The sequence below is a fragment of the Geotrypetes seraphini genome, chromosome 2 (assembly GCF_902459505.1).
Source record: "Geotrypetes seraphini chromosome 2, aGeoSer1.1, whole genome shotgun sequence".
NCBI classification, from domain to species: Eukaryota; Metazoa; Chordata; class Amphibia; order Gymnophiona; family Dermophiidae; genus Geotrypetes; species Geotrypetes seraphini.
In genome coordinates, this window is record NC_047085.1 from 57105083 (window position 1) to 57131210 (window position 26128).

At 40.7% G+C, this 26128-nt stretch overlaps 1 protein-coding gene across 3 annotated transcripts in view; it reads right to left on the bottom strand.

The window, feature by feature from the left end:
* The window catches only part of EMC2 (ER membrane protein complex subunit 2), a 145130-nt gene that overhangs the window by 20799 nt on the left and 98203 nt on the right, over positions 1–26128 (bottom strand). For all 3 annotated transcript variants that reach the window (XM_033933214.1, XM_033933216.1, XM_033933215.1), the window contains exons 6-8: positions 15709–15794; positions 15493–15552; positions 3726–3807 (exon numbers count right to left, since the gene is read on the bottom strand). In XM_033933214.1, the coding sequence (XP_033789105.1) occupies positions 3726–3807; positions 15493–15552; positions 15709–15794 (228 nt within the window). The remainder of the gene's footprint in view (positions 1–3725; positions 3808–15492; positions 15553–15708; positions 15795–26128) is intronic.

Genomic DNA, 26128 nt, shown 5'->3' on the forward strand with positions numbered 1-26128 from the left:
TTCTGGACTCCCTTGCCTTTTCTATGATCCATCTCAAGTTTGCGATGTGATCACAGGTCCTTCTGCTCTTACGGGATGTAGCTGCCCACATCCATTTGAAAATTGAGGCCTTAGAGGCCAGTCTTATTCTCCTGCTATGTCATGTTAGGACAAAGAGAGGATCCAAGAATCAGAAATCATATGAGGAGCATTCAATAATTTATCTACCTGAGTTTGAAAAAGTAGCAAGAGTGTTAAAACAAGTGTGTATGTTGTGACGTGTCTCATGGATACTCATGCACTGTTGTGGCTCAGCGCGAGTCTAACATGCCAAAAAACAGGATGTCAGGAGAATCCTCATGTGAATCATGTAAGAAAATGCTAGATTTGGAACACCATTCAGTGATAAAATTTCTCACAAAAGAAGGGAAAAAGCCAAAGGAGAATCATGAACGCATTCCTGCAGTTTATGGCGAGTCTGCCCCATCATCCTACAAAGTAAAATTTTGGAATAAGCAGTTTAAGTGGGATAGAGAGTCCATTGAAGATGACCCTCACACTGGATGGCCTGTGGAAGCAACTTTCCGACATGGCAAATGAAAGGCCCTACCAGGGCTGGCCGGACAAAGCCCATTTATGACTCTGCATCTTACTGGCTGCCACTACTGCTTTGAGTAAGTGAAGGAGGGAGGAAGGGGGTATTGTCAGGATCTGCTACTGCTGATGCTTTCGGGGTGGGAGGGAGGGAGATGTGTGGCTGCCATTGATGCTTCGGGGGCTGGAGGGAGAGAGGGAGGGGGATTGTTTGGTCAGGAGTACGCAACTTTGGAGGTTGTTGGGTGAGGTGCACGTGATAAATTTTTTTTGTCAGCAATTCTTTTTGCCGGTTGGTTGAGAGTGCCGGTTAGTTGAATACTGGTTAACTGGGATTCTACTGTATAAGACTCCCTCCTTACATGTAAGTTGGAAGCTAGGAATGGGAACTTGGTACCTGGGGATGCAAGCAGGAACTCTACAATGCATGTGGAACATATGGAAGATTCATCGCGTTTGTCTTGCAACACGCTGGCCTGGATGTGTGTAAAACTATGCAGCTGTGCCGACTCAAGTAAAGGAAGTGGCAATATTTGTGCTCTTCTCAATTTCGAAGTGGACCCTGAATTCCTAGAATGGACAGTAGGTGAGAGAGTGAGGCTGGCACTGTGATAATTTCCACAGGAATTTCTTCCATCCCCGTGCGCTTCCTGCAGATCTGGGTGGGGATACCTGCAAACTCTCTAAACAAGATTCTCAGATTAAATTCTTTAGATCCAAATGGCCTCAATACAATTGAACAGAAACAAATTGCATGTGCACTTTTTCATTAGAAAAGTTTTTGAAATTTTTGTGTGATGAACACCAAGGAACTTTCTGATGGGTTTTGTTTGGAAGTGTCACCAAATTTGTGAGCTTGCCAGACAGTATGAGGTAAGCTTGAGCAGAAGAATGGTCAATTCTGTGCGAGACCCATTTTTATTCAATTTAATCATTTTCTGATACTTCACTGAAGTACAATAAACATAGTCCAACCTACCTGCACCCGACTTCCTAAGCCACGCCGATTGACTTGTTTATAACCTCTCTATCTCCTTTTTGCCTGATCCCGACTTGCTAAGTTATATTGATTGATTGACTTATTTGTAAATTTCGCTGTAGATGTACAGTCTCTTGTCATGTACACCGCTCTGAACTATTTTGGTACTGCGGTATACAAAAATAAAGATATTATTATTATTTTTCAGCTGATTTAAAACCAAACAATGTCAGAAAGGTTTTAGCCAATGATGCTTCAAATCACGCATGTCCAATAAAAAATCATGCAGATCTATGAAGCATTTTCCTTTACTTGAAACACCAGTTTGGATGCAGGAATGTTTATAAAATCACCTTCATATTTATGTGTTAGATGGAGTTATCATCATATTGAATCTTCCCAATGTAATGAATAAACCTTATAAAATAAATATTTTTCTCTATATATGTGGAGGGGCATAATCGAAAGGGACGTCTAAGTCCGTTTACGTCCATATCACAAGTTGTCCAAAGTTAAAAAGAACCTAAGACACATTTTTGAAAGATACGTCCAACTTTTTTTTACTTTCGAAAATCGTCTAATTATACGTCCTGCCGAAATAATCATCCAAGCCACTAAATCGTCTATCTTTATGCCACATTTCCATCCAACATTCCGTCCAAGTCCAAAACGCCTAGAACAAACCCTGTAGGACATGGGAGGGGTCTGCAAAGTGATGGACTGCACACCCAGATATGCCACCTAAATAGTGGGGTACCTTACAGGGCACCGCTGTGAACTTCACAAAAAGGGTGCCATGGCTTCTCCTCACTACAGTTCCCTTATAGGTGATGGTGAGCCCCCCCAAACCACCTCCAGAATACCCTAGACCCACTTATCTACCAATCCAATAGCCCGTATGGCTGCAGGAGCCACTTATATGCCAGTAAAAAAGGGTTTGGGGGTGTATAGGGCAGTGCACATGTTTCAGTATCAATGCATGGGTATCAGTGCATGGGCATGGGTCCTCCTCTCTATGGGTCCCTAACCCACCCCCAAGACGACTTAAGCTGCTTCTGGGCTGGACGACTAGGCTTTCCTATGCCAGGTGGCCAGGTGATGGTCTGGAGGCTGAAATTTAAAGTTGTGAATAAAATTTTTATGGGGGTGGGGGGGTTGGTGATCACTGGGGTAGTGTGTGGGGGTCTGTGTTATGTGTTTGCAGTGCTTATCTGGTGAGTTTAGGTGGGTTTTTGTGACTTAGACCATGTTTTACATGGTCTAAGTTACAACGTCCAAGTTCCGTCTAGGCTCTGTTGTTAAACTTTCGGTTATACATGCTGTACGACTAAATCTAAGCCGGCCCACGTCCCGCCCAACTCCAGCCCTCGACACGCCTCCTGAAACGCCCCATTTAGCTTTGGACGTTGAGCGGCACTATGAAGGCCTAGGTCATTTTTAAATACGTCCAAAACCCGGTTTTATTATCGGTGCTTGGACGTTTTTGAGAAATGTTCGTCCAAGTGCCGATTTAGGCTGGGTTTTGGACGTTTTTCTCTTTCGATAATGAGTCCAAAACTGTATATATCTATATAAACATGCAAACACAAAGTCCTCTTACTTCAGAGAACTGTAGCTGTGCTTATCTCAAAAGAAAAGGGAGATTCATTATCAACAGAAATATACGGTAAGGTGTGCCCCTAAAATTATTCTATATATGACCTATGTAAAATTAAAAAACAATAAATTATGGCAAGCCCAGCCTGTCATTCCTGTGCATACTGCCACAGATATATCCCAGCTGCCTGTCAAAGAACAAAACTTCCCTAGCACAAATTTTGATATGCTTCACTCTACCATCTTAAACTGATGAGAGCACAAGATTTGCCTATTAGCTCCCATCCAGCAGCACATCTATCCACAAAGCTCTGCAATAATTTAAATAGCTTTGCATACCAGCAATGACTGTTGCCTGAGCATCAGACATGCTAGGTTCCTTGCCAGCCAAACATGGCTTTGTGAATGTCCACATTTTTACAAGCACTTCTAGCTATTACAGTATGTGTAACCTGCCAGAGAGATGCAGCTGCAGCTTGTCAGTTGCCAGTTTAACTAAAATCCAGATCTACATGAAAGCTAGTGATAGTGAAAGCTGAATTTTTATTCAGATATACTCTCCTTAGGATGTACTTACTTCAGCAAATTGCTGGCAATATAGATGATTATGTGGATTAGTCATCATAAGCTCTTCAAGACAAAAAGCTGCCTTAGCATAGCTAGAAAACATAAAAAAGATAGATATATCAGGAGCTGCTTATTAACATTATATTACGCTTCAGATTCAGCTTAAGTAATGACTTTTGCGTTAATCCATCCTGAATAATGTGTTTTTCAGAGCTAAACCAAAGATCAGTGACATCAGTGCTTACTACAACAGACGTGCATCTCACAGTTTAAACTTGATGAACATGGGGGTGGTATGCAATTTAAGAAAAATGACATATATGGAGGATAACTTTGTTTAGAGTGCTATGTTGAAAAACAGTTCATTCCACTTGTTCAAGCATCCCCAAGTAAATGCTTTATGAAAGACTCGCTGAATGAGTGTGGCACAGTGGTTAGAGTTACAGCCTCAGCACCCTATGGTTGCGGGTTCAAACCCCGTACTGCTTCTTGTGACTCTGGACAAGTCAATTAATCCTCCACTGCCCCAGGCACATTAGCTAGACTGTGAGCCCACTGGGACAGATAGGGAAAATGCTTGAAGTACCTGTATGGTAAACCGCTTTGAGCATGGTATGCAAGTACCAAACCCTTTCCCTTTTATAAAACATGCATCGCACAGCCAAGAAACATGTCTATTTGGTGGCGCACAGAGAGAGAGAATTTTTATTATTTAAAAACACACATTCAAAAAAAGAGTGGAATCACTAGAAGGTCCAGGTGTGCAAGTGGAAATAAAACTGTATATTCTCATGAAGCTGATTAATAAGCTAAGTTCTGAATCATCTTGGCATTTTGAACAAGAGAGAGAGTTAAACACACCTTCAAATTGCAGGTTCAAATGAGAAGTGGACTGAGGGTTATGTGTGACTAAGAAGCTGACTAAAACTACTTTTTTCAGTTTTGGCTAAAACTGAAACTGCCACAAAAACTAAAAACTTTGGCCAAAACTGAAACCAGTGAGGCCCACTGGGGATTGTCAGAATTTGCAGTTTGCATCCCTCTGCTAAACCCAGTCTCCAAGCTAGAATATTAAATTTAAATAACGAAAGTCCGTATTTTACCTTCAAGCAAAATACCCTTCACACACATGGAATATAGGTAATGAAAACTGAAATTAAAAGCCAGAATACTTTTACAAATGACTGTGCCACACTCGGAGTGACAACTGACATAACTCCACAGAGCGGCTAATTCCTAAGGAGCGTCTCATCTCAACTTTACAGACTTCAATTCCTGCTAAAATTTTGAATCAAAATCATTTAATTTGGAGCATATAAACCACAAACTATTGTAAAAGATCATAACTTAATTACTTGCAATCATAATACAAAATAGCACAATTACATACCTTAATAGGTGTTATCTGGGGACAGCAGGCAGATATTTTCACTTGTGGGCGACATCATCCATGGAGCCCAGTATGGATAGTGTTAAAGTGTACTGTCACTTAAGCTTTTGAGAAGCTTTGAGACAGGCTGCGCCACACATGTGCGAGTGCTTTCCTGCCCAATGTTGGCTCGTGGTTCCTCAGTTCCGTAAGCAAGCTAAGAAGCCAACCAGGGGAGATGGGAAGGATTTGAGAATATCTGCCTGCTGTCCCCGGATAACACTCGTTATGGTAATTGCGCTTTATCCTAGGACATGCAGGCAACATATTCTCACATGTGGGACTCCCTAGCTTACTGAAATGGGATGGATGGATGGAGAGTTGGATATCAGGAAGAAAAAAAATTCTGTAGAACTACTTGGCCGAAACGACCATCTCGTCTGGAATAGGATTCTAGACAATAGCGGGATATAAATGTGTGAACTGAGGACCAACTGCTTTGCAAATATCTTCAATGGAAGTGGAATGCAAAAAAGCCACCAAGGTTGCTATAGTTCAGACCTTGCATGCTGTAACACGTCCCTTGAGCTGCAGCTTAGCTTGAGCATAGCAAAAAGAAATGCAGGCCGCTAACCATGTGGAAATAGTTTGACTGGTTACAGGCAGTCCCAATTTGTTAACGTCAAAGGAGATAAACAGTTGAGGTGAAGACCTGTATGTTTTAGTCCTTTGTAAGTAGTAAGCCAAGGTACATTTACAGTCCAATGTATGAAAAGCTGTTTCTCCAGAGTGAGAATGAGGCTTTGGAAAGAACACAGGTAGCACAATGAATTGATTGAGGTGAAATTCTGTAACAACTTTTGGAAGGAATTTAGGATGAGTTCCAAGAACCACTTTATCGTGATGAAATACTGTAAATGGTGGATCAAAAACCAACAACTGTAGCTCACTCACTTGAGCAGAAGTGACAGAGATCAAGAAGACCACCTTCCAAGAGAGAAACTTAATATGAGTAATTGCCAGTGGTTCAAATGGTAGCATCAGACTGGTGAGGACTACTTTGAGATCCTAGATAACTGGAGGTGGTATTAGTGGAGGTTTCAAATTCAAGAGTCCTCTCATAAACTGGTAAACAAGTGGATGAATGGCTAGAGGTTTAGCGCAAAGTGTGGCGCAGTGGTTAAAGCTACAGCCTCAGCACCCTGGGATTGTGGGTTCAAACCCACGCTGCTCCTTGTGATCCTAGGCAAGTCATTTAATCCCCCTATTGCCCAAGGTTCATTAGATTATGAGCCTGCCTGGAAAGACAGGGAAAAATGCTTGAGTACCTGAATAAATTCATGTAAACCGTTCTGAGCTCCCCTTGGAGAACGGTATAGAAAATTCAATAAATAAATAGAATAAATACATTTTGTTGAAAGGAGCATGGTAAGCACTAATAGCACTGAGGTGAACCCTAATCGAAGTGGTCATAAGACCAGAGTTGAATAAGTCCAATACTGACAAAATAGAAGATGTAGAGGGATCCAGATGATGTAGATTACACCACAAAGTGAAGAGTGTCCATTTGAGTTGATAGCAGTGCTGAGTAGAAGGCTTTCTGGAAGCAGCTATAATTGCTTGTACTGAATCAGAAAGATTAAAATTTGCTGAAGTCAGGTCAAGAGGTACCAAGGTGTAGAGATTGCAGATTGGGATGTAAAAGAGATCCTTGACTCTGAGTGAGAAGAAATGGAAATATCTGTAATGAAATTGAATCCTTGACAGTCAGTTGAAGTAGAAGGGAGAACCAAGGTTGTCTGGGCCACCAAGGAGCTATTAGGATCATGGTGGCTGACTCTTGTTTGACATCGACAAATATCTTCAGAACTAGAGGGATTGGCGGAAATGTATACAGGAACTTGCGGAACCAATTACATTACATTAGGGATTTCTATTCCGCCATTACCTTGCGGTTCAAGGCGGCTTACAAAAGATTTATAAACGGGGGTTACAATGGGAGAACAATTGGTTTACTAGAGTGGTAAAGAGTAGATCTTTTGACATTTCTCGGGTTGTTAAGATTAAGGCGGCTTACAAAAGATTTATAAAAGGGGGTTACAATGGTAACAAAATTGTATTACTAGGGTAGTAAAGAGTACATCCTTTGTCAATTTTTGCGTTGTTAAGAGTAAGTGAAGTTAGGGTTGTTTCAGGAATTTCTTGAAAAGTATTGTTTTTATTTCTTTTTTGAATGTCTTGTAGTCTGGGGTGGTCATCAGAAGGTTGGAGATCTGGTTGTCTAGCCTTGCGGCTTGAGTGACTAGGAGGCCGTCGTGTAGTTTAGATCATTTTATTTCTTTGATCGGAGGAGGTATGAATGGGGAATGCGTTTTTCTGTGTCTGGTTGTGGATGCTTGGATGAGGCGGTTGTTCAGGTAGGATGGGCTGTCTCAGTTTAGGGTTTTAAATAACATGCAGTAGAATTTAAATTGTATTCTTTCTTGGATTGGTAGCCAATGTGAGTTGATGTAAGCTTCTGTGATATGGTCATGTTTTCTTAATGAGTAGATGAGTCTCAGAGCTGTATTTTGGATTGTTTGTAGTTGTTTGGTCATAGTAGCAGGGCATGGAAGGAAGAGGATGCTGCAGTAGTCCAGCAGTCCTAGGATTAGGGATTGTACTATAAGTTGGAATTGTGTTCTTTCAAAGAATTTCCGGACTAGTCTCAGGTTTCTCATGATTGCGAAGGATTTCTGTATTGTTTTATTTATTTGCGGTTGCATGGTACAGCATCTGTCTATGGTCATTCCTAGTAGTTTTATGGTGGTTTGGATGGGGTAGTTGATTGAGTTTAGTTCTAAGTTGGTTATGGTTTTAAATTTGTCATTTTCGAGGAGGATGAATTTGTCTGGGTTGAGTTTAAGTTTGTGATCTTTCATCCAGGTTGTAACTGTTTCTAGTGTTCTATGTATTATATTTGTGGCCTTTGGCTGATCGTATGGTATGAGAATGGTGATGTCATCCGCGTAACTATAGGTGGTTATGCCTAGATTGTCCAGATGTGTTCCGAGGGAGGTGGTGTATAGGTTAAAGAGGGTAGGGGATAGTGGGGATCCCTGTGGTACTCCGCAGGGGTTTGACCAAGGTTCTGATTTTTCTTTGTTTGATTTTACACTGTAGGTTCTGGATTTTAGGAAGCCTTCAAACCAAGAGTATACTTTGTCTGAGATACCTATTGCATCCAAGATTTGCAGGAGGATATTATGGTCAACTAGGTCGAATGCTGCAGTCAGGTCCAGTTGTATGAGAAGCATTTTTTCCCCTGTGCTGAGGTGTTGTCTGATTGTGTCCATAAGGGAGCCTAGTAGTGTCTCTGTGCTGAAGTTGGTTCTGAATCCAGATTGCATGGGGTGGAGTAGGTTATGGTCATCCAGATAATTGGTGAGGAGTTTGGCTACTAGGCCTTCTATAAGTTTGACGTATAGTGGTATTGAGGCAATACGTCTGAAGTTGGATGGTTGGTCTGGTGGTCCTTTTGGGTCTTTTTGGATTGGGGTGATGATGATTTCGCTGAGGACAGTAGGGAAAATGCCGTCCGTGAGCATGGTTTGAATCCATTGTAGAAGTAGAGTACGGAATTTTACACTGGAGGTAGTAAGGAGATATGAAGGGCAGTGGTTGAGGTCACAGAAGGCGTGGCTGTATTTCTTGTAGAATTTGTTGAGTTCGGACCATTGTATATTGGGGAATTGAGACCATGTTCTGTCTGCTGCAGTTGAATCTTTTTCTGTGGGGTGAATTGTGATTACGTTTAGGTGGGTTGGGGTAAAATTGAGGGTGGCTCTTGCGTTCTTGTTCTTGAAGTGATCTGCTAGGAGGGTAGCTGAGGGGGGTGGGGTATTGTTAGTGGCTGTGTAGGGTTTGGTATCTGTTAGATCTTCTAAGATTTGGAATAGTTTTTTGGAGTCTTGGGTTTCTGTGCCTATAAGATTTGTGTAATGAGTTTTTCTCTTGTCCTTTAGTAGAAGTTTGTACTGTTTGTTGATTTTTTTCCAAGCGATTTTTGTTTGATCTAGGTTTGTTTTTCTCCATTTTCTTTCTAATCTTCTACACTGTCTTTTGAATTGGAGCAATTCATTGTCAAACCATTGGTCTGATCTCCTGCTGGTTCTGGTTTTTAGTGGGGCTAGTTCATCAAGAGTGTTGGTGGACAGATTCTTCCAGTGAGAGATGAAGCCTTTTGGGTCGCAGTCTTGGATTGTTTCATCTACTTTTGTCCAAAAAATGGTTGGCTCGATATGTTTGCGAGAGGTGTATGTTATTTTTTTGGATTGCGGTGTGGTTTTGGTCTTGGTCCAGTTGATGTTGAAGTTGTATGTGTAGTGGTCTGACCAGAAGGATGGGGGACCAGGTTCCGTTGGGAGTTTGGATTGCTGGGTTGGATGGTTGGTGGGTCATGAATGCTGCAATGTCCAGTTGATGACCCTTTTCATGTGTGGTTTGAGGGTTTAGGATTTGGAAGGATAAGGCATTGAAAAAAGATAGACAGTTTTTTGCTGGTGTGGAAGTTGGGAATTCTAGGTGAAGGTTTAGGTCTCCTAGGATAAGCTTATATTATGCTGTTAAAGAGTTTTGGTAAATGAAGTTTTCAAATTCAGGTCTCACTGTGGTCCAGTTACCTGATGTTATATAACAGAGCATGCAGTTTAGTGAGTTTTTTAGTGTAGTGCTTGTGAGATGACAGGCGAGGAAGTCCATTTGCGGGGTGGATGTTTTTTTCTAGTAAGTTTAGGGTTAGGGAGTCCTCCTCCTCTTTTTTTTTCTCAGCAGGTAACTGTTATTTTATACCGCTGAGGGCAGACCTCTGTTATTCTAGGGTCTGTGTCTGAGGTTAACCAGGTTTCTGTGAGGAAGAGGCAGTCTAGGTTTTCAGTTTTTATCCAATTTTTTATATGTTCTGTTTTGGGTCCTAGGGCTCTGATGTTTACGTAGGCACAAGTTAGAGAAGCGATGTCTGTTTGATGATTGTGAGCCGTTTCAGGGTAGATGAGTGTTTTAGGAAGAGGTTGAGGTTTGGTTTTGGGATGTGTGGGTCTTCTTCTCCCGGTTAGAGTGATAGGATGTTGAGTGCTGGTATGGTGGTTCAAGTTTCTTGTTGTGAGGGATCTCCTGTTGAGATGCTGGATATTGGTTGCAATGGGGCTTGTGGGTATGGTGGGTAAGTTGTTTGCTACTACTTTCCAACTGGTAATGAGAAGGATTATCAGTAGGGTGGCTTGAGTGTGTGTTTTCGGGGATGAGGAGAGTGCTGTCTGGAAGCAGAACTGAGGTAACTTGTGGTTGTGGGAAGATGCAAATAGACCTATCTGAGGAGTCCCCCAAAGTGAGAAGATGTGGCGCAAGACTTTGGAGTTGAGAGTACATTCATGTGACTGAAGAAATCTGATGCATATGTTGGTTAGGGCATTCTGTTTGCCTTGATACATACTGTAGAAACATGGGGAGAGTGTGTCGCATTGGTTAAAGCTATAGCCTCAGTATCCTGAGGTTGTGGGTTGGAACCCACACTGCTTCTTGTGACCCTGGGCAAGTTACTTAATCCCTCCATTGCCCCAGGTACATTAGATAGATTATGAGCCTGCCAAGACAGACAGGGAAAAATGTTTGAGTAACTGAATAAATTCATGTAAACCATTGTGATCTCTCCTGGGAGACCGGTATGGAAAATTGAATGAATGAATGAACAAACAAATGAATGAAACAAAGAAACATGATGGCAGATAAAGGCCAAAAGGCCCTTTCAGTCTGCCCATCCACAGTAACCATTATCTCTTTCTCTCTCTTAAGAGATCCCATGTGCCTGTTCCATGATTTCTTGAATTCAGACACAGTCCATCTTTCCACCACCTCTTCCTGGAGACTGTTCCATGCAGCTACCACCCTTTCTATAAAAAAAAGTATTTCCTTAGATTGTTCCTGGGCCTATCACTCTTAACTTAATCCTATATCCTCCCATTACAGAGCGTCCTTTCAAATGAGAGCCTTGACTTATGCACATTCACACCACGTAGGTATTTAAATGTCTCATCATATCTCCCCTCTCCTGCCTTTCCTCCAATGTATACATATTGAGGTCTTTAAGTCTGTCCCCATACGCCTTATGATGAAGACCTTGCACCATTTTAGTAGCTTTCCTCTGGACAGACTCCATCCTTTTTATATCTTTTTGAAGGTGCAGTCTCCAGAATTGTACACAATATTCTAAATGAGATCTCACCAGAGTCTTATACAAGGGCATCAATACCTTCTTTTCCCTACTGGCCATACCTCTTCTTAGCCACCCTAGCATTCTTCTAGCTTTGCCACCATCTTTTCAACCCGTTTGGCCACCTTAAAATCATCCTATACAATCATACCCAAGTCCCGCTCTTCTGTCATGCACATAAGTTCTTCATGCACATAAGTTCTTCACCCCCTAAACTGTACTATTCCTTCAGATTTTTGCAGCCCAAATGCATGACCTTCTATTTCTTAGCATTAGATTTTAGCTGCCAAATTTCAAACCATTCTTCAAGCTTCGCTAGGTCTTTCTTCATGTTATTCACAGTAATATAGAGCTGTTCAGATTTTTTCAAACTGAAAAACGTATGGCTGCATTTTGAATAATTCTCAATCTTTTGATAATTTTTTTTAATAGGATTCCAAATAAATGATATTGCAATAATTCAATGTGCTCAATATAAGCACTTATGGCAAGAATGTTTGGTCCTTGTAGACTTTCTCATCAGGATCACCCAAATTTCTAATCTTATTTTGATCGGTTTATATTCAAGTATATACGGTAAGGGACTCATAATAATTTAAAAAAAAAATGGCCCAAATCGGTACTTGAACGATCAAAAAGACAGACCAAGTACCGATAATCAAAGCTGGCTTTAGACGTATTTTAAATCAGCTTAGATCTTTACCCTGCCTCTATATGCCTAGAGCGAAAAGGGGCATTTTTGGAGGAGTGGATAGGGCGGGAGGTGGGCCGACCTAGACAGATTGCCAGGCGGAACGTATACGTTTTGACTTAGACCAAATCAAAACAAGTATAAGTTCCTAACAGGGCTCAATCTCTCCTGCCGACACAAACATCCCCCCTCCCCAGAACCCCGCAATTATCGTCAGAAGGGATCCCAAGTCCTCCAGCTGACACCCCTCCGAACCCGCAATGATCAGCAGGAGAGATCCAAAGTCCTCCTGCCGGCAAACTTCCCCCCCGACTGGCACTCAACCCCAGATACCCCCTACTAACCTCAAAAGTTGGCCAGCCAGACAGGTTCTCTCTCCGTCCTGGAGGCCTGCCTTCCTTAAAATGGCAGGCCTGGCCATTCCTGGTGCATTGTGGGAAGCACCGGGGAAGGGCCTATGGCCTGATTGGCCCAGGCGCTTAAGGCCACACTCATAGGATGGGTCTTAGGCAACTGGCCCAATTCCAGTTGGCCCAGTTGCCTAAAGCCCCTGCTATGGGCGGGGCCTTAGGTGCCTGGGCCAGATTGGTGTCGGAGAGCGGAGGCCCGCTGAAATGCTGACCGAGGGCAGGTTCTACTTGCCTTGTCTGCTTTCAGACTGGTTCCTCTCCCGCAATGCACAAGGGCCAGGCCCGCCATTCCAAGGAAGGCGGGCCTGCCGGCTGGCGAGATGACCTAGCTGGCAAACTTTTGAGATTAGTGGGGGGGGTCTGGGATAGTGGGAGGAGGGTCTGGAGGGGGGAGGATGGTCGGGAGGGGAGGTTTGCCGGCAGGAGGGCTTGGGATCCCTCTTGCCATTGACGAGTTCGGGGAGGGAGGGAGGTTTGCCGGCAGGAGGGCTTGGTATCCCTCCTGCCGCTCATTGCGGGTTTGGGGGGGGTGTCGGCAGGAGGGATTGGGGTTTCTCCTGACATGATCAGGAGGCAGTTATAGGATTCTGTAACCAGCATTGTTTTTGACAGATGCCGGTTACAGAATCCTGCTTTTAGGTGAAGGACTGGCCTCTCCTTCGCCTAAAGGTCTTGTTTTCGGTTTTTGGGACTTGGGCAAATTTTTAGTTGGGCATGTGTCTTAAGGATAGATATAGTGGTGATTTGGGCGATTAAACTAGTGAATGTAGAAATAGGCCATTCTAAAAAAACAAACAAACAAAAAAAACCCTCATTTTGGATATTTTTTTTTGAGAATGGACATTTCTTTGCTGCCTACTTTCTGCGGCTAGGGACTTTTTTTTAAAATTATGTCCCTCCACGTATCTGAGGATCTTAATAGATTCCTCATTGTCATTTCAGGGTCATATTAAATCTTTGGTGAAAATGATCTTTTTCAAACTACAGGTATTAGAGATTTAATAAAAAATCTATTGTCTTGTCTCTATTTGACTATCATTAACTCGTTATTCTGGGGTATTCCATCTTATTTAATGAAACCTTTACAGGTTGTCCAGAATGCTGGGGCCTGAATTTTATTGGGTATGTGAAGATTTGTACATATTTCTCCAGGGTTAAATATTCTTTATTGGTTACCAGTTAGGTGGAGGATTCAATTTAAGACTTTAACATTGATTTATAAAGCTGTACAAGGGCATGCTCCCCCTCTTCTTAGAATGTAATGTTCACCTCATTCACTTAGATCAGCTGATAAAATGCTACTAAATGTTCCCTCTTTTATACTGATTGGTCTAAATGACATTAGATCAAGGACATTTTATGTGGAGGGTGCAAGATTATGGCACACACTCCCAGAGAATTTAAGGCAGCGAGACCATTATTTACAGTTTAGGAAACACCTCAAAACTTATCTTTTTAGCCAAGCTTTTGATTGAGCTCTTTATTTTTTTAATTTGTCACATGTATATTGTGTTTAGCTAGAATCTTATGTCAGTAATTCATTTTATGCAGATTTTTGTAAACCAATTCGGATTTTGGATACTGCAGTATAGAAACTGTGCTATACAGTATATAAAAAAATAAAAGCATACTTCTTATAAAAAGACATACTGATAAACTAAATAGACATACATGGGCCTCCTTTTACTAAGCTGCGATAGCGTTTTTAGCACGCGCTGAATTGCCGCGCGCGCTAAACTCACGCTACGTGGCTAGAACTAACACCAGCTCAATGCTGGCGTTAGCGTCTAGCGGCGGCAATTCAGTGCACGCTAAAACCGCTATCGCAGCTTAGTAAAAGGCGCCCATAATCTTATTAAAAATAAAGTTATAAAACAAGCATAATAAATATATAAAAGTTTCTCATTGTACTATCAATTATATAGAGAAAATGTAAATTAGGTTACAGCTGACCTAAAATAGTTTAGCCATGTGCAGAGTGGAATTCTCAGGCAGTTCTTTCAGCAGAGTAAATGACTTTTGGAAAGTGTCCTGTTATTGTGCAAATGATCCCATTTGACATTTCCCGTAACATATAAACTCGTACAAATAGGTAGCCACACACAAAGGCATATTTATATTTATAAAGCAATTCGTTTTTGGTCCATTTCCAACCAAAAGGACTTGGTATAAATCATATAGTTCATTGCCTTCTTTTGTTGATTATCTATGGTTCCTGTGAGAATCTGTGTTGAGAACACACACTCTCTGGAATGGGAGGAAAAAAAAGTGATATAATTCAGGCAGGACAGCATAACTAAAGAGAAAACAAAAACAACAAAAAAAAAATGGCACACCTCTAGCTGGAGGGCAGAATGAATGCGGTGATATTTGAAAACTGGTATTAAAGCTTTGAGCTAATCCTCTCACTCTGGGATTTCCTCCTGTCACTACAGCAATAAAAAGCAGCTAACAAAACCATTAAACATCTAATAAGCAAGTTCCTACAGCCCTTGGCATTCCTGACTCAGTAAAGCTTTGCACCCAGGCAACTGAAAACCCTAGCATAGACCATATTTTTTTAAACACTGAGTATTTTACAGAAACGTACAAGAAGTACAAGGTTTTACATTGTGTTTATTTGCTGCATAAAAGGAAATCTTTCAGAATATCTAATACAAATGAATGCAATGTATGTTTCTCTGGGTGTAAACAGTTTTATAGTTGGCCAACTTTAAGTGGATTCCTTAAGAGGTCATTCTCAGCTAAACCAGGTTCACTGTTCCCTACCTCAAGAGTTTTTATTTATTTGGATCAGACTACTCCAATCCAGAAGTAGAATGTGGCGCGGAGTGTGGCAAATATTATTTTGAAAATCTTTGACACTTTGCATGAAACATTAAGAAGAGGGTTCTAGCAGATCCAGTTGCTATTTTATTCAGAGGTTTCTGTTTCTCTTCATGACATGCTAATAGTGTAAATTTCTAAGAACTTTTAATGAAAAGCTGCTCTGCTTGCTTTCATGCAGAAAATATAAACCTGGCATTTTCATATTTTTCAGGACATAGGCAAGCAACTTACTCATGCTCATTGATGTAAAGTTCTGCTAGTTCATGCCAAGCTTCTTGGTCCCCAACAAATCTGGAATGAGAGGAAAAAAATGTTTGTAGTGGTGTATGCAGGTCTTAGTAAATTAAGGAAAGAAAGCCCAAAGGGGCAAATCAAATGCAAATTCCATTTTAATTAAAAAAGATTTATCAGAATAGGAACAACACAATCCTCTTGTAAAACACTCACTGTTCTAGATACTCATTCAGCTCTCGGATGGCCTCGACATTTTTCCCCTGAGCTTTTCGAATGGCAATCTTGCGTTTTCTTGCTGCCTGTGTATGGGTTGACATTAATAGAGGATTAGACTCTCATAATTCCCTGGGTTTTTGTAAAGAAGGTAATTTGACTGTGCAAATTATTATCTCAATGCCACTGGAATTCCATTGCAAAGCAACTGCTTAGCTGGAGTTTATAAACATACCCTATGACATCCCACTAGGAGAATGAAAATCTCCAGTTGCAATCACATTACATATGCTTTTCTTCTGAAACAAACACTGTATGCACCACTTCATCCCAATAAATGACTGCCCAGATTTTAATAATTAGAAATCAGCAGGGGATCCTAATCTTTATCCAACCCAAAATGCTGGCTATTTCTTTTTCTCATTCATAAGATATGTATCATGGGGAACAAGTAATCCTTGGATATTAGAGATCCCTAACAGTGGTTACATGAGTTCCACTTTATAAACACCATCCATAGTTCTTGCACAGATATACAAACATAGGATTTAAAGAAATCAAATACAAAATTATACTAACGAGCCAAACTGGTATACATGACCTCACAAGTAGCGAAACCATGACCAAAAAATTCATAAATGTCTTAACCCATTTTCAATCAGTAATCCTAAAAAGGAGAGGGACAGAGAATTTTCAAAAGCTATTTGCCGGGTTTAAAGGGGAGTCTGATAACTTCCCAAAAATGTATCCTAGCTAAAAGTCTAGGATTTCAGACCATGCAGTAAGGGAGACATTCCAAGATGCTTGTTTTAGATGGGAGCACAGAATAGCATTATATACTACATTTTCAAATATACACATACTATTTTCCAATGCAAAGTTTGGTTCAGTCGGTATCTATTAAAAAATTACAAGCCATATAAAATACTGCTATTGGAATTCTTGACCTCTGAATTGATTTAACACAATTCTATAAATGGCACCTAAATCGCTAGGTACTTAGGGAAATGGTGCCTACCGCATGTCAATCAAATTTAGATGCCATTTGTAGAAGCATGCAAAAAACACTCCAAAAGGACTGCCACAACCTAAACTAGAAATCACAAAAAGGCAGAATAGTCAAAAGGTTCAGGAGGGAGCCACTCAGGGACCAAACTAAACACCCCACGTAATACAACATGGACAGGATCATACCCTATATTAGGCTATATTAAGTGCCCTCAGTATGAACGAGCAGCGACGGGAGACAAGCTCCAACGCTTCACGAGTCAGGTAGAGGTAACATACCTCCACCCGCACACCATCACAGGGCACCCGATGTGTGCAATAAATCAAAGGTGAAAAATATCACAAATCAAATAATTAAATAAATAAACTGCAGTGAAAACCAAGTGAAACCACAGAGTGGCCCCAGCCTGAACCAAGTCAGCCGACTCCCCAACAAAAATCAAAGATGACAAACTTAGCTGAATGGTGTCAACAACTCTGAAGCGCAAAAATCACAATGCTACAGCCTGCCAGGTTCAATCAGCCTAGTTTCGGGGACGAACCCTTCTTCAGGAACCCAAGATGGAAAAATGGGAAATCAGAGTCAGCTGAAGGGAGAACGGAGCACGCCTACTGGGGTCTAAATCGAGTAAGGTGCCTCTATATTAGGCCAGGGTTTTCCTGGCCTAAAATATCAATGTCAAACACTTTCCACGCCAAAACTCTGTCCTTAATCATGCTTACTTTTTGTGTAGGCACCAGTAAGGCACACCTTGCCGATTTCCAATTAAAAATGAATTATTTTTAAATCTTTTAATTGGCATTTGCTGGCATTTTCAATTATCACACTAATTATGCCAATTTTAAAAAAACTTCATTCCATGAGGAAATCGGCTAGGCACCTAGCCTACGCTCCATTTATAGACTCAGGGCCCTAATGCTTATTCTTTATAATGTTTATTTTAATTTCAGATGATTTCTTTTTATTTTATTTTTTTTATAATCTTTTCTCATTTACTGAATGACTGAAATCACAAACCAATTTCATTTCAGATTTTATGTGCAAAAGCATTGAAGTGCTTTACTACAAATTACATCCCAAAACCACATTAACCAAACAAATTTACAATCAGATTTAGGTTTAGAACACAAGAGGAAACAATTACAGTACTTTTACAACACAAAAGTTAGATAACATGAAATTCATTAGAAAATATTGTAATAAATAATTCAGGAATTATAGTGCAATTGATTTATGCATAAATATGACTAATTGTCTAAAAATCAGTTTATATTAACAAAATTTGTCAAAAATCAAGGCAGTCACAAAGTTTTACTATGTTACTGCGACAATGAAAATACTGCAATAAAAAAAACACACAAATACAAGTATTTGTACTGTAAACAACTAAAAAAGTTGCTAAAGTTAATATACAATTTAATATAAAATTGTCATTAGCTACCAGAAATGTTCAAACAACTTTACTGAGCAGTAGTTCTAAAAACAGAGGCACTGTTTTTTTCTTTTTTAAATATAAAATACTTGAGAAACATTAAAGTAGAAAGCACATAAGACTTGCTTTAACCTTCATTTAAAAGTGTGCTGAAACTTGAATTTTCAGAAACTGTTAATTGCCAGTCAGTGTCTAGTAACCATTTATAGTACAGTCCAAAAGCATAATTTAAATAATGCATTAGTAGAATGTATTGAAATTTGCCTTTTTATGCTTCTCTGTTTAGCCTTAGATTAAAATCTGTCTTGTGAGGTTTAAGTATTAAAGTATCAAAAATATGTTACTATACTATTAGACCTGAAAATAAATATATGTACTAGACATCGGCAAAATTAATAGAATACTATTTATTAAAAAAAAAACCCCAACTAAAAATGAACAGTGATGTTAGCAAAATATCCCTGATTATACGAATCCTGTTGTTTCTTTTCAGATCATCTTTTAAATATGGAACTCATCCTACTGTCAGTATACACCTCCACCCAATATGCATATTATCTGGTGTCTAACAAGTGCTCAGTATTCTAAAATTTCTAGGCATCATCTGTCAAATGTGCCTCTTTTAGGAACAAAAGTCTAGATTTCTAATTTCTAAAAACTTTTCAAGTGTTAAAAGAAAACAAAGGATCCAAGAGTTGCCCTTGGAGGGTGGTAATTTTATAATAGGAGACCTATACCTGTCTCATACAGGTAATACAGGCTCCTATGGGGTCCTTTTATCAAGCTGCGGTAGGAGTTTAACGTGCGTAATACCGCATTGAGCAGGCGTTAGATTTTTAGCCAGCCGCGGGGGGTTAGCGCGTGATGAATTGTCCGACACGCTAACCCCGCTAGTGTGGCTTGATAAAAGGACCCCTATGTGTCTTTATAAAATAGATTTCTTATTTATTTATTTATATACCACTTATAGCCTAAGTGGTTTACATTCAGATACTCAAACATTTTCCTTATCTGTCCCAGTGAGCTCACACTATCTAATGCAATGTTTCCCAACTTCTTCAAGCCAAGTACCTCTAAGTCTAATAAATACCAAGCTCTGCTCCTGAACCAACCACCATAGTAATAGTACTAATTGTAATGCAATTTCTTCTATCCATTTTTCATATACACACAATATAATCTTATCAATACATAATGGTAACCACAAAATTTAAAAAAACACAAATCACACTGTATGCAGAGAAAATCTTTATCATTTATATGCGGGGGGTTTTCAAAGAGGTCAAGGCAGATGACTTTTAAATATGCAATGTCACCTCAGTAACAACTATAATTGAAAATAAAATAATTTTTCCTGCCTTTGTTGTCTGATGATTTCATGAGTCTCTGGTTGTACTTCCTTCTGACTGTGCATCCAATATTTCTTTCTGCCTCCTGCACACTTCCTCTCCTCCAGACCTCATTCCCTAACCCAACCAACATCTATCTCTGTCCCTCCATGAGTCCAACTTTTCTTCCTCTCTCCTCCAACCCCATTGGCAATGTGTCTCCCTCTCTCTCTCACTGTCCATCTGTCTTGAGAGATCCAGGCATCTCTCCCACCCCCTCTACTACCACATCCAACATTTCTCCCTCTCTCATCCCCTAGATCATGTGCAGCATTTCTCATCACTGCCCATTTCTCCTTCTATCACCCCTCTCCAGCACAATGCCACATCTCTTCCTCCATCACTATATCCAACATTCCTCCCCCCAATGCACTCCTTCCCCCCTCCTTTCTCCCTTTGTCCAAGAAAGATCATGTCCCCTTACTTGTTCGAGCTGCACTTGCTTCTTCTGTCTTCAGCAGCACTTGCTCACATGCTGCACATGGCTGATCCACAAGCTCTGATGTCAGACAGAAGGTTTCTGGGTCAGCTATGTGAAGCATGTGAACAACTGCCTGCAACAAGTGCTGTTAAAGGCAGAAGGAGTTAGTGCGGCTCGAACAAAGTAACCTCCCTCCCCTGATCCGGAAGGCTTTCCTCTGACGACAGAGGGAAACCCCCTGGGTCGGCTTTGGTGGAGGAGAATGGACAGGGAGGAGGGATCCTTGGAAGTGGCTTCGGCGGGTGGGTAGAGGACAAGAAGGAGAAATTCCCACCGGCGGCTTCAGCAGGCGGAGGACAGGAAGGAGGGATCCCCGGCGGCGGTTTCAGGGGGTGGGTAAAAAAGAGGGATCACCAGCAGTGGCTTCGGCAGATGGGCAGGCAATATTCTCAGCGGTGACCAGTGCCGCGTATCCCCAACAAGTGGCCAACGTACCCCTAAGAGTACGCATACCACATGTTGAGAAGGTTGATCTAATGCAGTGTTTTTCAACCTTTTTACACCTATGGACCAGCAGAAATAAAAGAATTATTCTGTGGACCGGCATCGGTCCGTGGACCAGTGGTTGAAGAATACTGGGCTAAGTCATGGGCCAGACCCCGCCCATCTCTACCCACTCTCCACCCCAGACCCCGCCCCCATAATAGTACTAATTGCACCTTGCACGTCCTGTGCCTCATTTGGAAGCCTTCCCTCTGACGTTTCAACGTCAGAGAGAAGGCTTCCGGTTCAGGCGCAGGATGCCCATAGGAGCCACTGCCCATGGCTTCGCGCACCAAATCAGTTAGGAAGAGGAAGCTGGCTCGAAGATAACGCCGCATTGATCGCACCATGGACCGGCGATTGAAGAACCCTGTTTTGGGCCTGATGCACGTGCTGGCCCTGTGGACTGGCAGGAAATTTCTGTGGACCGGCACTGGTCTATGGACCGGTGGTTGAAGAACATTGATCTAATGTACCTGGGACAAAGGGGGATTAAGTGACTTGCCCAGGGTCACAAGGAGCAGCATGGGATTTGAACTCACCACCACAGATTCCCAGAACCATCACCAGTATTACACAAATTCTCTTCCACAAACTTGTATCTGTTCCCAGGCAGCCATACATATGTGTATGTAGTCTGTGCATATTATTTAGGATATATGGAGTACATCACAACTTTGTCTCAATTCTGTCCTATCACCGCTCCCAGGAACAATTATGTGTGGATATCATAAAAGTAGATGTTAGATTGCTGTTCATCTATTTTTTGCATGTGAATATTCCTGCACTGCATTTTCTATGGGTAAAATATACTTTATGTACACAAAATTATCTGCATAGTACCAAGATTATTTTCTTAACTTTCATTTTACCAGAGTGGAGAGCAATGAAAGGTATTTAAAGAAAGCTGACATTCATGCTTAGCATCCTTGAAATAAAAAATTTCATCCCATGCACTATATGACTTTCACATGGTCTGTGCGAGCAAATGTCTCATGTTTCCTTTGCTGCACTTGCCAAATAAAAGAAAAAATGTTTAATTTATCTAAGCCACTCCATGTGTCAGCATAACCAGAAAATACTGCAATAGCAATAGGCTATAGTGGGTGCCAAAACAAACTCAACCAAAATTTCTGTTTAAAACCTTCAACACATTAATTTTCCTATAGCAGGCATATGTGTATGGAAAGAACTAACAAAGACAGCATATAACTCCAATACCTGACATTTCTGTTTAACTTTCACTCTACATAAAAACGTAGCAAACAAACGTCTACATTTAGCAGTGTCCAATTATTTTACAATGAATTAAATTATGAAAGCTCAACTTAATACTTGTGTTTCAAATCTCAAAATATTTGATCTCTCCGAATAGGTGCATGATGGTACAGAATGTGCCTAATGGAATCATTTCTAACCCCTGTATGAGCATCTTTGTTTTTCTGTGTATATCCGTGCTTTGTATATATGTTTATTCTTGTAGGTATGTCTGTTTTATAGCTGCATGTATTGTTTCTGTGGGTATCTCTGTTTTGCATGTATGTTTATGCATTTTGTTACATTTAGTTGTTTGTTTGTTCAATTTTCTATCCCGTTCTCCCCAGGAAGCTTAGAACGGTTTACATGAATTTATTCAGGCACTCAAGCATTTTTCCATGTCTGCTCCATTGGTCTCACACTCTATATAATGTACCTGGGGCAATGAGGGGATTAAGTGACTTAGCCAGAATCACAAGTAGCAGCGTGGGTTTGAACCCACTACCTCAGGGTGCTGAGGCCCTAGCTTTAACCACTGCACCACACACACTGTGAATTAGTGATGAAGCAATGGGTGGGAAGGGTCCTACCCATCAGCAGCGCACATAATCTGTGTTGATGTTGAGGATCCTCAAGTAAAAACAAAGAAGAACTGCAGACAAACATACAAGATGCAGGGTTAGTTTATTATATCAATTAATGATTGCGGTTAATGTTACCACCTTTACACAAACCTAGGGACCCAACACAGTCCGTGTTTTGGGTAACACGCCTTCATCAGGGGTCCTAACAAATGAAAATAGGAATAACTGAAGATATTCAAAACCAATAAATGGATATGTAAATAGTAGAACACTTATGAGGTGATGTGCATGAAGACAAATTTTAAAAGTGACAAATCAAGAAAAACCTGCCATGATGTGGGATGCAAGGTGATAACAGCAATAAGATAAGATATATTGCGTGTGTTATGATGTGAGAAGACCATAATATATAATAATAAAGACCTGATTGATATATATATATATATATATATATACATATATAAAATCTCCTTCATTGGAACGCTCTGGTCATTTGAACACTGTAAAGCTGGTGGCCATGTTCCCAACTACCAACCCTGGCAATTCTCTTTGCATGTTCAGTTCTCACTCATGCAAAGATCATATGCTCACTACCAAAGTGTTCAGATGGCCAATCCAGAAATTGCCTTCTGACCAACGCCTTAGCTGCTTTGAAAGACTGTGTGATCCTTGCAACATTTATATCAGCTCATACTAATGATCAAAGTTGTTTTGAAGATTATCGATCATTCCAGCCTATAGACTCCTGATGCAGGGTGCCGAAACACGAATCGTGCCAAGTCCTTTTGTATCATCTAATAAATTGATCTCATTATTGTCTACTTGGTTCTCGTCTCCTTTGCTGTGGCTATGTTGTTCTGTGAAGGATTTGTTTTCTTCTGTTTTTTCCCTAATCTCAGATTAAAGCATTAAGAGATATGGAGAATAGCTATGTGGAGACGCTGGCTCATATAGCATATCGCTAAGTTCAGGACCATTCCCTGATGCAATTAGTTGCAACATGGACCATGTCAGCGCAGGTACAGATCTTCAAAAATGAAGATAAGTTCAATTGTTCTTAAAGATATACAAAAGAGACTGAGAAATTTTGCTAATATTTACCACACACACTGACCCTATGAAGATGGCAAGTCACTACTGAGGGATTTAAATGAAGTGTTTAAGATAGTGTTGGGATTTGTTATTATTAATTTTAAATCTAAACATGTTTTCAGCCAACCATACTAGACATATTATACAAAGCAAATAGGAGAAGAATCCCAAGACCCAAAAAGCTATTCCAACTACTAAAAGAACTCACAGACACCAAACCATATTACCTGACCAATGACTCCCCCCCCAGCCACCCTCTTAGCGGCATTCTTCAAAAACAAAATCACAACTATCAGGTCCACCTTCAATGGAACACCTATGCACCTGGAAGAAATCACAACACCCCCCCACAGAGAAAGAATCTGTTGCAGCAGACAGAACCTGGTCCCACTTCTCACCTATACAATGGTCAGACCTAAACAAACTCTATAATAAATACAGCCACGCAGCCTATGACCTCAACTGCCCCCCATACCTATTGAAAACCTCCAGTACACTATTTCACACTTCCTTCTGCAATGGATACAAACTACTCACAGACAGCCTTTTCCCACAAGACCTCAGCAAAATCGTCATCACTCCAATCCTAAAAGACCCCAAAGGTCCAACAGATCAACCCTCCAACTACAGACCCATAGCCTCAATACCACTTTATGTCAAGCTAAAGGAAGGCCTCGTAGCTAAAGTCCTAACCTTATACCTAGAAAACCACAACTTACTTCACCCCCACACAATCTGGCTTCAGAACCAACTACAGTACTGAGACCCTACTAGGATCACTCATGGACACTGCTAGACAACACCTCAGCACAGGAAAAAAAATACTGATTATTCAACTAGATCTCTACGCAGCTTTTGACCCGATAGACCATGACATCCTTCTACAAATACTAGACTCAATAGGAATCACTGGCAAGGTACTATCATGGTTTAAAGGATTCCTACAATCCAGAACATACAGAGTTAAAACAAACAAAGAAAAATCAGAACCATGGTCCAATCCCTGCGGTGTACCCAAAGATCACCACTATCTCACCACACTCCCACATTGCTTCCCTCAGCTCATGCCTAGATAAACTAGGCCTAACCTCATACAACTATGCAGACAACATCACCATTCTCCTTCCTTTTGACTAACCAGCGCCCTCCATGGCAGACACAATACACAAAACACTTGAAACAGTAGCAACATGGATGAAAGCACACAAACTAAAACTAAATCCTGACAAAACAAACTTCATCCTCCTTGAAAACAGCAAAACCCCAACCATAACAAACCTAGTAATAAACTCAATCTCCTACCCATTCAACCCACTTTAAAACTCCTGGGAGTGCTAATAGACAGAGGATGTACCATGCAGCCACAAATCAACAAAAAAATAAAAAAAATCATTTGCAGTTATGAGAAACCTAGGGCAAGTTCAAAAACTCTTCGACAGAAAACAGTTCCAACTCGTGGTACAATCCCTAGTCCTAGGTCTAATAGACTACTGCAACATACTATATCTCCCTTGCCCAGCAACTATGATAAAACAACTACAAACAGCACAAAACACATCCCTAAGATTTATCTACTCACTGAAGAAATACGACGTCACAGAGGCATACCACGACTCTTCCAATACAAGCGAGAGTACTCTTCAAATTCTACTGCCTACTATTTAAAGCCATAAACGGAGACAGCCCAACCTATTGGAACAACCGACTAATATAATCCACCTCAACCAGAAACAGGAGAACCTACACACCATTCACGTACCCTCCAACCAAAAACGTCAAATGAAAAAAACTGTACGACAACCTCCTAGCCACTCGAGCAGCAAAAATAGACCATCAACTCTTCAACTTACTGATCTCGACCACAGACTATAAAACCTTCAAAAAGAAACAAAAACCCTACTATTCAAAAAATACATAAAATCGAACTAACACAGCTAGAGCTATCTCAAGCATCACCTGCAAGAATCTCCTTAGCAACCCAGAAAATGTCCAGACTACTACTTATGTACTTCTAAATGTACCTCTAAATGTCCAGACTACTACTTATGTAATTCTAAATGTACTTCTAAATGTCCCGACAAATTCATATGTAATCCACCTTGAACTACTTATATATTTCTAAATGTACCTCTAAATGCCTGACACATTCATATGTAATCCGCCTTGAACAGCAAAGTAATGGCGGAATAGAAATCACTAATGCAATGTAATATTCCTTAAAGTTTGTCTATTTTGCTAGGCTTAAAATAAGCTCTACAATCATTGCCTTGAGTAGGTGTTCTGTTACAGAATTAACTTCCATATGTTTAATTTCCATCTAACATTACAATGGGCAGGAAAGAATAAAAATGGTTGCAGTCTAAGATTTAAATCTAGTATACCTTATATCAGGGGTGTCCAATGTCGGTCCTCGAGGGCCGCAGTCCAGTCGGATTTTCAGGATTTCCCCAATGAATATACATGAGGTCTATTTGCATGCACTGCTTTCATTGTATGCTAATAGATCTCATGCATATTCATTGGGGAAATCCTGAAAACCCGACTGGATTGCGGCCCTCGAGGACCGACATTGGACACCCCTGCCTTATATACTTGAATATAAACAGACCCAAATATAAAACAAGGTAACCTTTTTTTCCCTTAAAAAAGGAGGAAAAAAAGGTTGACTCGAATATAAACCAGGGGGGTTAATAT